Source organism: Xiphophorus maculatus, chromosome 21 (genome assembly GCF_002775205.1).
Source record: "Xiphophorus maculatus strain JP 163 A chromosome 21, X_maculatus-5.0-male, whole genome shotgun sequence".
NCBI classification, from domain to species: domain Eukaryota; kingdom Metazoa; phylum Chordata; class Actinopteri; order Cyprinodontiformes; family Poeciliidae; genus Xiphophorus; species Xiphophorus maculatus.
In genome coordinates this window covers 7,081,221-7,097,668 of record NC_036463.1, presented here as the reverse complement: position 1 = coordinate 7,097,668, position 16,448 = coordinate 7,081,221, and the positions used below count along the sequence as shown (strand labels likewise).

At 41.9% G+C, this 16,448-nt stretch overlaps 1 protein-coding gene across 6 annotated transcripts in view; it reads right to left on the bottom strand.

Annotated features, from left to right (window-relative positions):
- Nucleotides 1–103: 103 nt before the first annotated feature.
- The window catches only part of asap1 (ArfGAP with SH3 domain, ankyrin repeat and PH domain 1), a 75,605-nt gene continuing 59,260 nt past the window's right edge, over nucleotides 104–16,448 (bottom strand). For 2 of the 6 annotated variants that reach the window (XM_023326590.1, XM_023326591.1), the window contains 11 exons: nucleotides 13,057–13,142; nucleotides 12,597–12,712; nucleotides 12,430–12,497; nucleotides 11,065–11,172; nucleotides 9,858–10,086; nucleotides 5,021–5,185; nucleotides 3,306–3,384; nucleotides 3,131–3,195; nucleotides 2,132–2,673; nucleotides 1,548–1,670; nucleotides 104–1,457 (listed from right to left, as the gene is read on the bottom strand). In XM_023326590.1, the coding sequence (XP_023182358.1) occupies nucleotides 1,383–1,457; nucleotides 1,548–1,670; nucleotides 2,132–2,673; nucleotides 3,131–3,195; nucleotides 3,306–3,384; nucleotides 5,021–5,185; nucleotides 9,858–10,086; nucleotides 11,065–11,172; nucleotides 12,430–12,497; nucleotides 12,597–12,712; nucleotides 13,057–13,142 (1,656 nt within the window). In that variant the 3' untranslated portion in view covers nucleotides 104–1,382. Of the gene's footprint in view, nucleotides 1,458–1,547; nucleotides 1,671–2,131; nucleotides 2,674–3,130; nucleotides 3,196–3,305; nucleotides 3,385–4,687; nucleotides 5,186–6,629; nucleotides 6,699–9,857; nucleotides 10,087–11,064; nucleotides 11,173–12,429; nucleotides 12,498–12,596; nucleotides 12,713–13,056; nucleotides 13,143–16,448 lie in introns of those variants that run through there. The other 4 variants (XM_023326593.1, XM_023326594.1, XM_023326592.1 and 1 more) reach the window with 3 other exon arrangements.

Sequence of the window (16,448 nt, the reverse complement as noted above, 5' to 3'; positions counted from 1 at the left end):
TGAAATGCAACTGGAATATTTTCCCCTCTAATATCAAGTCCAGTAAAAAGTTTCCCTTGTAGTTGAGTCAAACCACAAGTTAAAAAAAAAAAACGACTCATTGTTTCGGTACAGCACTTTTAATGATACAATGGGTTGATGGGTTTGTTCCTTAACATGGGAAGAACTGTAAGTCAGTGAGGACTGGGTGAAAATACATTGTCTCCACAACCTTCATCTAAAAGACATTTCTGGTTCACAGGCAACCTGGAAATGTTCTCCAGTAACAAGGAATGATTTCAAACTAGATCAAACTTTAAAAAACTGAACAAAATTCAAGCTCATGAGGTTTTACAAGACACTGAAATGTGAACACAGGTTCTGAAGCTTCTAGCCTGTGAAAAAAAACATTATTGCTAAGATGTCCTGTTGAGATTCCCATACATGTGGTCGATAGTGGCTTAAAACAACAGGATATACCGCTTCTTTTTTTATCTGTAGTCCTGCTAGGTTTTTATAGTGGCTCTTCAAACCCTGAGGTGAGTGTCTGAACGCTGCACTCCACTCATTTCCAGTCGTCGTTTCATCAAGGAAAAGCTGAGATGGCGTTGGGTTTTCAACACACAGAGCATACGTACGGGTGGACAGTGTAACAAGGAGTAAAATTAGTGACCTACAGTGAACCACAGGCTTTTGAATGTTTTTTTTCTTCTTTTTTAAATCCACCACAAAGTAGCAGCAGGTTTTTGTACGGTAAAACAACCATAATACGTGTAACACACAAAAAAGCAAGCAAGAACAAGGAGTACACTTGATGAGAATACTTTCCCCCTGTTTCGGGGGAGGATCGGCGGGAGACTCCTGCCTCTTCAGTCAACTATGGTGGTAAACAGGGATGCAAGACAAATAATGACATGACCTATTTCACATTCAATTTCATATCTATCCCCCCCGCCCCACTCTGCCAACCCCACAGAAATATAAGCTGATAATTACTCGAGGGCCGGTGAAAGTAATACAGATAAAATTCACGCTCTACCAACCTCGGACAGGCAGAGAGCAGGTACATGTTTTGTACAATAAAACATGTATGTACACTCACACACAAATATATATATTTACATACATATATACACAGGAACAGCATAAACATAGACTTCTAGGTAAGTGCTAGGGTTTTGTTTTGAGTGGCTCTGTCTAAGCCATGCTATAAGGGTTAAGATAATACTGGTAGAGGAGGAATACACACATTCTTTGTACAGCGTGGATGAGCCTTCTTGGTTTTCTTCATTACTTTGTTTTCTTCAGGACACCTGCTGTGCGACCAGGGGTTTTACTGTGTGATAAGGTATTTATTTACATTAAATCCCACTTTAGGGAGAGACGTAGTGCAAGTCTGGCTGTCAGTCACTCAGGATGTGCACAAAAGACATGGGGAACACGCCTTTTCTGTCCGGATCTCCTTCAATGTGTCCGATCTGGGAAGGGAAGCAGAAAACAAAGGATGAAATCTCAAAAAGTTGTGAGGAAATCCAACCAGCAACGTGGATATTTCTGCCAGAACTCACCCACCACTCCTGGTCCTCTTCTCCTGTAACAATGATCACCTCTCCTTCAACGAACGTCAGCTCGTCGTCGTTGTCCGCCTGACAGTCGTAGATCGTCTTCACCCGCCGGGTTTTATTCTTACCCTGGACACACAAAAAGGAAAGCTAAAATAACTAATGCAAAACATCTTTTAGGGTGTCTTTAAATCAAAATAAGCAGAAACTGGCCACGCCCCTAACTCAACGTTTACACTCACACATGAAAATGACTGCAATTAGATTCACAATTTTACAACTTTACATCTTTGATAAGCAGAAGCAGGGCCTCCTGCACAACTAACAAGAATGCAGGAAGTGATTTCTGGATGGTAAGTCAACAACTAAACACTTTTCTTTTCCAGCAGCCATTGTACATGACTACTTGAAAATGGGATCAAAACAACAATATTATCGGTTATCTCAATAATTTCTGCAACAATTTGTCGTCCAGAAAAATTTGCCATCATGACAAGGAGTAGTTGCTTTTAATAAAATTACATTGTACAATTCTCGTAAATAAAAAAAACAGAAACAATTTTTATCCAAAAGCTAAAAAGTGTTCATACTGTATTGATCTTCCTTGGGAGCGGCACCGGAGTCTCGGCAGTCCCCGGCGGCGTCCCGTTAGTGTCCTCTGCGGTTTGCTGTGATGGAGTCGCTATGTTCGCCACCTGCTGGTTGGGCGACGGCGAGTCTTGCTGCTGCGGCTGAGTTTGAGGCGGAGGGGGCGGCTGCGTTTGCGGCCTCTGCGTCGTTGAATCCCCAGCATGGGGCCGGGGAGCGGACTCGGACGTCCCCGGTTTGGGATGCAGGTCCGCCAGGTGCGGCTTGGGGGGAAGGTCTTTGAGCTGAGGTTTGGGCGGCAGGTCACCCAGCTGGGGTTTAGGAGGGAGGTCAGAGAGCTGCGGCTTCGGAGGAAGTTCTCCCGGCTTCGGGGGAAGCTCAGAAACCTGCGGTTTGGGCGGCAGGTCGCCCAGCTGGGGTCTGTCAGCCAGGGGCGCCTTGTGTGCAGTTTCGGTTGGTGGCGGAGACTTCTGGAAGACCTCTGGAGGAAGGCTGGACTTGTCCACAGACGGATGGTGGATGGTGTCGATCTTTCTCAACGCCACTGGAGTGAAAACCACGAAGAAAAACGATAAACTAGGAAAATAATGACGGGGAATATCCAACATGTTGGTTTTAAAATACAAAATACTGGAATTTAACGTGAATATAGAAAGAAGAAAGGAAGGAAGGAAATAAGGAAAAGAGGAAGGAAAGAAAAATAGAAGAAAGGAAGGAAAGAAGAAAGGATGAAGGAAGGACAGAAAAAAGGAAGGAAGTAGAGAAGGAAGGAAAAGAAGTAGGAAAGAAAACGGGAAGGAATGAATTAGAGAATGAAAGAAGAAAAGAAAGAAGGGAGGAAAAAAGGAAGGAACCAAGGAAATAAGAAACGACAGAAAATGGAATGAAGGAAGTAGAGAAGAAAGGAGAAGAGGTAGAAAAGAAAACTGGAAGAATGGAAGGAAAGAAGAACAGAAAAAATGTTCCTGTCTGAATCTTCAACAGAGCGATAAAGGTCGCACCTTTCTGAGGTAGTTTGGGAAGAACCCTTGGACCAAGTGTCGACTTCGTGTTGCTTGAAGTAGTGCTGAAGAAATGTTAAATTTCAGACAAGATTAAGAAACTCGTCTTGTTTTCACAAAGAAAACCTTTAATGATTAAAAAGCAACAACAGAAGCGAGTCTGTTTCTGCGTTACCTTTGCTGCTGAGGAATGCCTTCAAACTTGTTGGACACGGGGGACATCTTACTGACCGGCGGAGGGGTGGAGTCGCTTCCTGAAATATTAACATTGGCGACAATAACAAAGGAAAAACTGAACGCCACATCAGAGCTCGGCCGGAGGAATTCAATAATTTGGTATAAATGTGGAAACAAATCAACATGCTGTGATGGTTAAAGAAAACAATGAGGGGAGGGTGTCTTCTGGCTGAGCTCTCCATGATGAGTATGTCATCTGAACTGCTGCTATTTACTCTGTGGACGGGTGGTGATGTGTGTGTGTGTGTGTGTGTGTGACAGGTTGGAGAAAAACAGTTGGAGATGAATAATTACAAGACAATATATGAAGTCTTGTATACAATATAACAAGTCAACTTCTTATGGGTTTGAACATAAATTAAACAGCTTTTGCTAATTAAATACCTGCAAGTAGCTTACTATGCTAGCGGTAAAGCTGAACTTTACTGCTAGCATAGCAAGTATGTATGTATGGATGAATGGATGGATGGATGGATGGATGGATGGATGGATGGATGGATGGATGGATGGATGGATGGATGGATGGATGGATGGATGGGTGGATGAACCAATGGACCAATGAAGGAATGACTGAACCATTGGATGGATGGATGGACAGACAGACCAATGGATGGATGGACAGATCAATAATGGATGGATGGATGGATGGATGGATGGATGGATGGATGGATGGATGGATGGATGGATGGATGGATGGATGGACGGACAGACCAATGGTTGGATGGATGGATGAATGGATGGATGGACGGACCAATAATGGATGGATGGATGGATGGATGGATGGATGGATGGATGGATGAATGGATGGATGGACAGACCAATAATGGATGGATGGATGGATGGATGGACGGACAGACAGACCAATAATGGATGGATGGATGGATGGATGGATGGATGGATGGATGGATGGATGGATGGATGGATGGATGGATGGATGGATGAATGGATGGACGGACCAATAATGGATGGATGGATGGATGGATTAATGGATGGATGGATGGATGGATGGATGGATGAATGGATGGATGGACAGACCAATAATGGATGGATGGATGGATGGATGGACGGACCAATAATGGATGGATGGATGGATGGATGGATGGATGGATGGATGGATGGATGGATGGATGAATGGATGGATGGACAGACCAATAATGGATGGATGGATGGATGGATGGATGGATGGATGGATGGATGGATGGATGGACAGACAGACCAATAATGGATGGATGGATGGATGGATGGATGGATGGATGGATGGATGAATGGATGGATGAATGGATGGACGGACCAATAATGGATGGATGGATGGATGGATTAATGGATGGATGGATGGATGGATGGATGGATGGACGGACCAATAATGGATGGATGGATGGATGGATGGATGGATTCAGAGAACATCTCGTCTACATCTCCATTCTGTATAGAAGCTCTTACTTCCCAACAGGAAGAGGCTAATAAACCATCTAAATATGGTTGAAGCTTCACCAACAGGAAACTTTTTAGAAGTCTGATGGAGAAAATGACTTTGTGTTTCTATTTTTGGTTCCTGATCTCACACAACAGCTCTTTATTTCCATCTGATATCTGGAGCGGACACCCCAAGTCGAGCCGGCTAGCTGCTGTTTTTCGTGTGCTTTGCGGTCTCACCCCCGGTTACTGCGCCCCCTTTACTGTGCGGACTGTGAGAGAGCGGGCTGGGTGGGTCGGACAGGGTGCGTTTGTGTCCAGGAGGCGGGGGCGGAGGTCTCTTCTTGGACAGGGTGGAGCTGCCTCCTGGTGTGAGTGTGGAGGGAGGGCCGGATGGGGGAGGAGCTGGAGGAGTGACACATAAGACACATGAGGTGATGAAGTCAACGAATCAAACAAACCTAGGGCTGGACGGTGTGCCAGAAAAAAGTATCACGATATAAGAGTTTCATATTGGTCAATATTGATAATTACTGATTAGTTTTTTCTTTTAAAAATCTGAAATACTACCAAAATGGGGGCATCACATATCCGTCAATAAATCAAGTAGTAGCATAATAATTTCCATTTTTATTATTTATCTTTTTCTTTCTTTCTTTCTCTCTTTCTTTCTTTCATTCTTTCTTTCTTTCTTTCTTTCTTTCTTTCTACCAAAAACTGGACGATAAAAGTCTTCAGCCTGGCGCATTGGTCTAAACTAATCCTTTTTTGAAAGACAATTTGTTTACAGATAATTCATGTTTAATATTATTTGTTTATGTTGTTTTATTTATTTATTCTAGATATTTAAAATGTCTTTCAGTTCCAGTATTAAATGTTCATTAGAATTTAAAGTTTAATGATCTTTGAGATTATTTTGCCATTATGGCGGACACATTTCACACCAGAGTTTAGGCTCTTATTGTGAAGGGGAGAGAGAAGACCAATGGTTGTCATTTGTTTTTCTGTTTTAAGACATTGAGAATAAGGAGAGACTCAAAATATTTTTTCATCTCTTTCTGCTGACTTCCTCAACACAAGCATTATATTTCTTGAAAATGCTCTCAAAAATTCGATATCATCGTTTATCGCAATAACTTCTGGGACAATTTATCGTCCAGCAAAATTTGTTATTGTGACGACAGGCTTACTTTCTGGTTTTATCCACAGTTTTCAATTCACACCGTTATTATTAAGCTTATTTTTAAGCAGTCATAAGGCAACCGCTGCTGCGCATGTTACTCAACAAGTTGTTGCTAGGTAACCAAAGAGTGAGTGAATTAGTTGATTCCTTGTTTAGCTAGCTATAAGAAGTTGAATACTCTCTATATTGAATGTCCTATCAGATGTATTAATTACTGACATTGATCATATGTCTATTGTTATTGATTTATTGTCCAGCCCTAAACAAACCCAACAAAAATAATCCCCAAAGAGGGGATGGAGGAGTCAGAACAAAACAGCAAAATTGTCTGGATACAAATATAAGCCACTGGTGAAAGAATGGAGTCGGGATGCTTATTGGGGTTTTCTTCCTGAATTATGTCTAATGGGACTCTCTAGTTTACTAATGTAGAGTAAAGTAGGATGAAAGCAGCCAGTAGAGAGCTCAGCCAGAGAGCAATCAGCTGTGGTTAAAGGTTTACAGCTCAGCAATGGCAGGGCATCACTCCAGAAAGATTAAAAAGTACATAGGCAAGCTAATAGCGAGCCTACATGGTTCAACCACCAAACTGCACATCTGAGCTGTAAAGAAGGAAACAAACCAAAGGGATAAAAAGGAGGGAAGAACTTAAACCAAGATATTCACTGATGTATGGTCGGGTGCCAGCCAGAGTGGCGTAGTGCGAATGAGAGCCAAGGAATGCCAAGTGTGGAGCTGAAAGAATAGAGAAACAAAAAAGAGAAAGAAAAACAGAGCGGAGATGAGGAGTGTGGGAGAGAATCTCTGAGCGAGTCGGCCTTTATGAAGCGCTGCTCCCACACACACGCTGGAAAATAAGATGAAACCTTATCAGTGACAAGCAAAGCAAAAAGAGAGGAGAAAATGGCGAACCAGCTGAAGAGTTAGCGGGTTAATCTGTGGATGTTGCTTACCATCTCAAAGATTGACTTTAACTATCTAACATGACCCTACAACAAGAAACTACAGCTATTCATTAAAATCAGCTTCAGAGAACAAAAAATAACTGAACCTTTGAGCTGTTATGCAAACTTTTCCACATATTGTCAACCACAAACTTTAACTCATTTCATTGGAATATTATATTACAGAGGAACTTCTAAATGGACTTTGGAGGAGCTGCAGAAATCCACAGTTTGGGTAGGAAACCCACCAAATCCAACTTTTTCACAGCGATCTCAACGGTTCAACTGATATTTTCACCCCTCCAAAAAATCCAATCTGTGCCACAGAGGTACGTATCTAAGCATCTGAACTGTGGACTGCGGATAAAATTCAACATTTATGTCATTGATGAGTCATGTGTTATAATTCTTCACCAGAAGAAGACAGACGGGGTAAATAAGGACATAAACAATGGCTGAAAATCATGCTTATAAAATTGCGAATAAAGTTTAAATCACAATCAGACCACTCTTAGCTCTTACTTCACATCCAAACAGATTTCGCTACAGACTGAGATTCAATGGGATGGCTTAGAGCCATGTGCTACATTGGCCTAGTCAAATTCCAGAATAAAATCCAATTAAAATTTTGTGACAATCTGTCTGAGTTTGAGCTAGAATGGGCAAAAGCTTTTAAATATGCTTCTACAGAAAAGACTCAAGGGACTGAATGAAAAACGCTGACAATTTTTAAAGAGTCATATTCACAATTATAGCCTACTTATAGGTTGGCGGTGGTAAATTATAACAACAACAAAAATAAAAATCATAAAAAAGTGAAGTTTGTGACTTAAACAGATTAAACAGCTTAATCAGCATTTTGTGATGTTTTTGACACTGATGACAAAATGTGGAAAAGTTCAATTGGTTTGAGTATCTTTTTCAAGCCTACAAACCAATAGAGTTCATTTCCTTTCCCAATAAACAGCAGAAACAGGCACAGAGTTGTAAATAAATGGACAGAAATGTCTTCAGTTAGAGACCAATTTACGTGACAAAGAGGTCAGTTGAAGGCTGGGACGTCCACCATGAGACGTCCACCATGAGACAGCCAACACTCTGATTAGATTTCAGGCCAACATGAGCAGCACAGTTCAGCTCTTTATTAGATTTGAACAAATTCACACTTCAACAGGCTGAGCTGAGTTCAACTCCAGATGTTTTGGGAACACTAGAAAAACTATATTCTTTTTTTGAGATTGCATTACTGGTTTTAACAATTACAAACACTAGTAATTTTTATGACTTCACAGATATGATATTTGTTCTTTTCCATCTTTCTACTTAGCGTAAGCATCAGATCATAAAATCTCACCCTGACATTTTTCTGAAAGCTAAAAAGTTATTGTTTCTTCTGTTATTGGAAATAACTGAGGTTCTATTTGGTTTAAATTCAAGTTAATAACTCAGACATTTATCCTGTCGACAATGACTACAGATGCAAAAAGAAATCAGCTCAAAATCTTCCAACCTTATTAGTCCTCCTCAGTGACTTCCTGGTCTGAAACTCAATAATACTTTCTGATTAGTGAACAAACCACATGCTAACGCTACCGAATCAAGTTAACAGCTAAACTCTTTACTGTGGAAGTTGTTACTGAGTGAAAATTACACAATGTTAGTTGTTTTAAGTACATGCGGGAAGTTTTAAATGAAGTCGAGAGAGGAGAAGATAACAGGAAGGCCACACAGAGTAAAGCAAAGGTAGTAATGCTAACTGCTCTAATTGTGCTAATTGTAAAATAGAGTATATAAAATATAAAACCAGATGTTTTACATACACTCAATAAAAAGATAGTGTATGAAGTGAAATATTGGTTGGCATAAGTAAGAGTCAGCAAAAATAAACAGAAAGTGTTGCTGTAAATAGAAAAAAAACTGGTGTGAAAAAGAAAACTCTTCAAAAAGAAACAGAAGAGCTATAATGAAATTCTTGACAACTGCATTAACTGCAGCTTAAAGCTTAAAGGTCTGTTTTGCTCTGCAGCTGACACTGGAATAACAACAGATTAAACAGCTTAAGCAGCATTTTGTGATGTTTTTGACACTGATGATGTTGTGACAGAGGGAGGAGTGTTATTTTTAATTGCAATACTGCAGAGGCAGCACAACCATTATGGACAAAGTGTGTTTCTAGCGTCCTTTTCTTTAACACAATCATCACCTGCCTTCTCCTGAGGCTGTGTTTTCCTCCAAGTTTACTTTATAAGTAATCCTAATGACACCTGATTTCTGCCCTCTGATCTGTGTGCTGACAAACTGCATACCACTGCAGGGTGTGTTGTGTGTTGTGTGTGTGTGTGTGTGGTGACTGAGCAAAGTGGAAATTTCCCACTAACCTGCTGCTAATTCTCTCCTGATAATAAATCCATATATGTTCAGATTCTCTCTACAGTAATAACACACACTGCAAAAACACAAAGTCTATATTTTTGGTGAAGTTACTAGTGCAAGTGCCTTAGTAGAATTGAAATAAGACAAAAGACAAAAGTAACTTGCAAGTAAATATATAGGATATAGCAGCTTGTTTTTAGTCAATAATTCCTTAATATTGATGAAAACGTTCTAGTTTCACTCCCTCCATTATTTCACAAGCAAAACTAGAACTTTTTCATATATATTAAAGAATTATTTCTTAAAACAAGCTCTTATATCTTGCTAAAAAGTTACTTGTAGGTTTTGTCTTATTTCAATTGCTAAGCAAACTAAGCTATTTGGACTATAAACTTGACCAAAAACACTTGGTAAGATTTTGAGTTTTTGCAGTGCACAGCCTTTTATGCCTCCTTGGATTAGAAGCTCACATTTGCATTGATATCTGCAGGATCCTGAATTTGAATTTCAAAAAGCAGATAAACTCTGAAACCCAGCTGGAATAACAGCGGACGCTCTCGGAGCAGGCATGTCTGACCTTTGCCCTGGTTCCTGGGCGGCAGCGGCGGCCCGTCAGCCACGGGGGAGGAGCTGAGGTCGGTGGAGGCGCTGTACATCTGGTTGGTGAAGGCGCTGTAGGAGAGCCGCTGCTGCTTGTCCCTCTGGCTGATGAAGCCAGGCAGGGAGAGCTTGTCGTGGGGCGACAGGCTGGAGGAGTGGCAGAAGCTCTGCGGTCTGGGAGAGCGGTCCTTCTTGATGGGACTGGGCTGGAGAGGGACGCGGACAAAGACACCAATCAGTCTCAAAATGACTTCCTGTAAAACTTCCCGAACATAAAAACCTGGAAAACTGAGGCATCAAGAACTAGAAAATAAAATACATCTTCTCTGTCAGTTGAACAAGTTTACTGCTACTTGTATGCAGAGGACTAAGTTTCCCTTAGTTGCTGTTGAATACTGGGAGACTATATTAACTACTTTCTGCTTAAAAAAAGAAGAGAAACAGATAATTTATGGCATTTTAATTGGTTTGAGTGTGGCTTGTCCAGAACACCATTCCTGCAAGAACCACAACTGTGTTGATATTTATATCTAATGCTTACAAACTTAGGCAGTGTGATTAATCTGATTACATTTTTTAATCAATTCACAGCATTAAATGAAACGCAATTTGTTTCAAAATTGTATGTCGGCACAGCAGCCTTTCGCACGCCACATCAGATCGTTTTTGAAACAAAACTTAACTCCCAGTGGGGAAAGAATCGCAGCTTTTTTGACCATCGCTGTTGTTTGCACATACCGCTTGTGTGTCAGATTTATGGGTGTACCAAAAACACAACACATAGATTCCTGCTCAGGACTTTATTTATTTTTTATTTATTTTTTTCATTATTTTTGTATTTAGAAAGACTTTATCCATTTAAGGTCGTACATGAGGAAGGAAGCAGAAAGTCGAAGTGATTTTATCCACACAGCATTTCTGGTACAAACAAACAGAATTGAACAAAAATGGGGAGCACCACCTCAAATAATAAATACCATAAAAACAAAACCTGTTCCTGACTTTTTATATGTAAAAAAGAAAAACGCAAATAATTGCGTGAAGATTTCTAATGCAATAAAATCTATTTAATTAGTTAATATAAATTAAAGCAGCAAAGGCCTGGCCTTAAATTTGATGCTTCTATTTTTAAATTTTGTTTCTTAAAACCAGAAGATGTGGAGACATAAAGACCGAGTCATCACCTTGTCGTCCAGGTCGTCGTCGCTCTCGTCCATCTCCTCCAGTCTGAGGCTCCACTCGTACTCCACATGGATGTGAGGATTGAATTTCCCCTCTGCAGCCTGGACGAGCTGAATCAGAGAAAAAAAAGCACAAAAACACTAAAATCAACATCTAAAATTATGCTTCATGAAAAACCCTACCTTTCGTGTCTTTTGTGAATAAAAACACAAAAGGCTGTGGCCAGCAGGAAAGTCATGAGCTAGATTTGCAAAAGTGTTTACACACTTGTACCTTCTTTATATTTACTGAATTTAGTGCCATTTTTGTGAAAAACTAACACCACTTAAAGCATAACTAAGAAGACTTCAAGTGTCTTGGTCATTTTAAATTTGACTCACTCTTATTGTTTGTTTATATTTCTGTCTGGCAAAAGAAAATGAGGAAACCACTTTCCTATAGAACCAGTTGCAGCTTGGTGAGCTGGGTTGCAACAAGTGGAAACAAACAAACAAAAATTGTTTTAAACATTTTATTTTGTAACTAAAAATAAGTATCCATCTCCTGAACTTCCTGCTTCTGCAATTACAGCTGCAAATCTTTTACCATATGTGTTGATCTACATACTGACAATGTTAAAGTAAAGCCACAGCATGATACTTTCACCACCATGTTTTAGGATGAAAGTATCTACACCACCGCCCATATTTGCAGGTTGAAGAACTAATATTAGTGATGTTAAAATAAAGGGGGCTCAATACAAATGCATGCCACACTTTTCAGCTGTATATTTGTGAATCAATCGATCAGGTTTATTTGTATTGAATATTTCAGCAACAAGGCAGTTCAAAGTTCTTCATAAAAACACAAAAATCAACAAGAGACATCATTACACATCAGAATGTTGATTAGTGTTTAGTGTTGTGAATAATTATTATTATTTTTGTCCAATTCACAATCAAGCACTACTTTGTGTTGGTAAAACACAAAATACATTGAAGTTTGCTGTAAGTAGGCAAAATAAGGGGGTGTGAATACTTTTGTGTGTTTAAAAAAAATAAATGTAAAATGTATTTTAAATTCTACATACAGTGGGTGCAAAACAGTCTGCTCATATTTGCATTACTAACAAGAACATTAACAATTTCTTCCACTCTGTTGTCCCAGGTGCCTGAGGCTCAACACAGACTCAACACTGCCATCTAGTGTTCTGGCTAAACACCTCCATTTCTCCTCAGTATCAATCCTATCTGGTTTGTTTTAAGCTCCAAAAATCTCTAATTTAACCAAACTGATGTTTGTGTTTTTAGTGTGTTTTTATGGCTTTAACCGGAGGGCTTATTTTTGTATTTTCTCCTCTGACATCCATCGTTTCCAGCTGCACTTACTGCCTCCTCGCACTGACTGTTCCTCAGTCGCCTGGCAACATCCAGGGCCGTCTCTCCATTCTGATTGGCTGAGGAAGGGGAAAGAGGCAGAAAAAAAAAAGAAGAAAATGATTAACACTTTGAGGCTGATGCGCGCGCACAGACGGCAGAGGATGAGCGTGACTCACCGATGTCGGTGGCCGGCTTGCCTCTCAAGAGCAACTTGAGGCACTCGGGTTTTTCGTACATGCAGCAGTAATGCAGGGCGGTGTTCCCCCACTCGGTCTGCTTATCCAGGTTACCACTGCAGGAAAAAACACTTTGATTCCTTACTTTTTGTATCTGTCTAACATGTAATTATGCAACATTTTAAGAAATTGCATCTAATAAGTGAGGTTATTATTTAAAGCTTTAACACTGTGGTGGATAAGCAATTGAAAAAAGGGAATAAATTAAAGCAGAGAGCAAGAGCTTGACCCATTTCTTTTTGCCTTGTGGGAATCTGAGCAGAGTAGCACTAAGCCTACCTCTGCTCTTCAGCTTTATATAAAAAAAAAGAGACTAATACAATTTGTTTCTGCAGAAAAGTTTTCCTTCTCTTGCAGATATAGAGTCAATCCACACATGTATGGATTAATTCTTCGCTACCTGTTCTGCACAAGGAAGTCCACCAGATGCAGTGAGGTCTGGTCGGCGGTCCGGACAGCGTAGTGCAGAGCTGTCTCTCCAGCTTCCTGCAGGGGGCCATCAAACACAGCAGAGCCACACTGAGGCAACATCCATTCTGTATTCTGTGGTGTGTGTGTGTGTGTGTGTGGGGGGGGGGGGGGGGGGGGGTGAGAGGTTGTTTGAGGATTTAAACAAACTGCAGTAAACAAAATGGCTGATAAAAATAGCAATTCTGCATTGTTAAAGCTGGGTTTTTGCAAAATTTTGCCTCTAAAAAAGGTTTTAAATTCACAAACAGGGATTGAAATATGAGAAAACAATTACTACATCCACCTTTGAAAAGGTCAAAGGATGGACTAGCCCTTTTATGCCGTGTAAAGCCGGGGTTTGGATGTCACTTTGCAGCAATCGGAGTTACTGACAGCAGCAGATCAGATAGTGGTGACTCAGACTTCACAGTGCAGACGACAGCAATAGCAGCAGCAGCAGCAGCAGCAGCTCCCTTCGTCACCAAATCATATCCTCTCTCATCCTTGTTACTCTCCTGCACCGTCGCACACCTAATTTTTTAATCAGAGGAACTACCATGTTGGCGTTGTAAAACCCTGACCCATTTACGTCGGATTAAATCTGATCACGCGTGCCGTCTCCACCGCCCGTTATTTAACTTTCATTAAACGCCTGAAGAGGCGCCGCAAACAGAGAGCAAACTGCAGGAAATGGGCAGTGCGGCAAAATAAATACAAGAAGAAAAAAACAGACACAAGAGCACATGTGTTGCCCTTTAAGGGAATAAGGAATCGACACAGATGTTGCAGATTTAAGTGGCAGTGGTTTGCTGGCTAGCAGCACCTGTTGTGGTAAAGTCTGACAGATGACTCAGACTTTTTCCAGTCGCTTACACCCATTTCTTTCCTGGAGTTGGTAAAAAATATCTTATTGTTGGGTTTTTCAAGTCACTTAACGATGAAACCCTCTGAGATCTGTCGACTGCTGGGGATTTTAAATGGATATATTAAGGGATTTTACTACATATGTCTGTGCCTGAGTATTTATTTTATGTTTTTGCATTCAATGGTAAATTAATGAATGCAAAACTTGGAGTTAATGACTTTAATGTGTGGCTCTGTAGGCAGTTTTTCCTTCTATTTGAGTGAATCACAACCAGCCAGGCAGCAGAACAGAATCTCAGCATAATGCGGCCACCACCATGCCTAACTTTAGGTTAAGTAATTAACCCCGGTTCTCTGAAACATGAGTGAGGTATCTCACTATGGGACACGACCCCAGCGCCTGTCCCCCAGAAGCTCTATTACATTACGCCAGTCTTGACTGGCCGGTAGAAGTGACGTCAGCTCCAGGAGGAGGAGCTTCCTCCTAGTATAAATGCCTGACGACACGCAAGCGATCTTCAGTCTTTTAAGCACACCTCTTCCTCGCTCCAGGCAAGGAGGGTGATCTGGTGAGATACCTCACTCATGTTTCAGAGAACCGGGGTTAATTACTTAACCTAAAGTTCTCTTTCAACATTCGTTTCGGTATCTCACTATGGGATGTGGCTACTCCCGTATTGCCAGATAAGCTTACTCGAAGACCAAAAGATGCATCCTGCAGTTATCCAAGTGTGGATCCCACGCCCAAAACTGTGTGAGCCAGAGTTGGTGCCGTGACATCCAATCTATAGAACCTGGTGAAGGTGTGAGGAGTTGCCCAGCTGGCAGCATCACATATGTCCTCCAAAGGTATACCCTGAAACAGTGCCCAGGATGAGGCCATGCCACGAGTGGAATGAGCTCGTAGACCTGCAGGGGGTGCAAGGCCTTTACTCTGATAGGCCATAGCAATAGCTCCGACTACCCAATGGGAAAGGCGTTGCTTCGTTAGAGGTTTCCCTTTATGTGGTGAAGCCCATGACACAAACAGCTGCTCAGATTTGCGAAAACCAGCCGTTTTCTTCACATAGATCTGAAGCGCTCGCACGGGGCAGAGCGTATGCAGTCTTTCATGCTCCTGAGAGGAGAACGGTGGAGGGCAAAAAGCCATCAACTCCAAAGGGCGGCATGGCAAGGCCGGGTTAAAAACCTTTGGTATATAAGCTGGATTGGTTTTCAGTAAAACCTTATGATTCTGCTCAGTAAACCGCATGCAGGAGGGGTTTACTGAAAAAGCTTGAATGTCGCTCACACGTTTGGTAGAAACCAATGCGACTAACAAGGCTGTCTTAAACGAGAGCACTTTAAGCTCAGCCTGCTCCAAAGGTTCGAAAGGTACATGTGACAAGGCATCAAGTACCATCGGTAAATCCCATGAAGGAGTGAGGCTTTTAGACACCGGCCGGAGCCGTCGTGCACCCTTCATGAACTGGCACACCAGAGGATGTTGCCCCACTGTCTTGTCTCCAAAGCCTACATGACAAGCTGAAATAGCTGCCAAGTATACTTTGACAGTTGAAAAAGCCAAACCTTTATCCAGCAGTTCTTGTAGAAATGTCAGAATAACTGACACAGGGCTCTGTATTGCGCTAAACATGGTTTTACCGCACCAACCCTCAAATGCACGCCATTTTCCCTCATATGCGCTACGAGTCGAGACCGCTCTTGCGCTCTGAATCGTGTCAATGACGTTCTGGGGAAGCCCACTGGCTGCCAGATTCACCCTTTCACAAGCCAGGCCCATAGAGCTAGGCGTTCCGGATGAGGATGAAATAGTTCTCCACGTGCCTGTGTTAGGAGATCCCTGCGGAGAGGGAGCTGCCACGGCTCGCCCTGCAGTGACTGGAAAATTTCTGCTACCCAGTGCTTCCCTGGCCAACGGGGAGCTACCAGGATGAGTGAATGTTTCCTCTCTCGCACCCTGGCGAGGGTAGGAATAATCAGTTCCAGTGGTGGAAAAGCGTACAGGAGAACCGGGGGCCACTCGTGTGCTAGAGCATCCAGGCCCAACGGAGCACCTTCCTCGGTCAGGGAGAAAAAACTCGGACATTGAGTGTTTTCCTCTGATGCAAAGAGGTCTACCTCCGCCTGACCATACCGCTGCCATATTTGGGTTACAACCCCGCTGTGGAGTCTCCACTCCTTGTAGCGGGGATTGCCTCTCGACAGCAGATCTGCACCCCTGTTCATCACCCCTGGCACATGAGTGGCTCTCAGTGACAGAAGGCGTGAGCTGGTCCAGACTATCAGTCTGTGTGCTAGCATGTGTAAATGATGTGAGCGCAGGCCTCCCTGCCTGTTGATGTATGCAACCACCGTTGTATTGTCTGTTCTGACCAAAACATGGTGCCCTCTGATAGAGGGCAGAAAATGTCTCAGAGCTAGTAGAACAGCTTGGAGCTCCAGACAGTTTATGTGAGCTGTCCGTGTTTGTGAGCT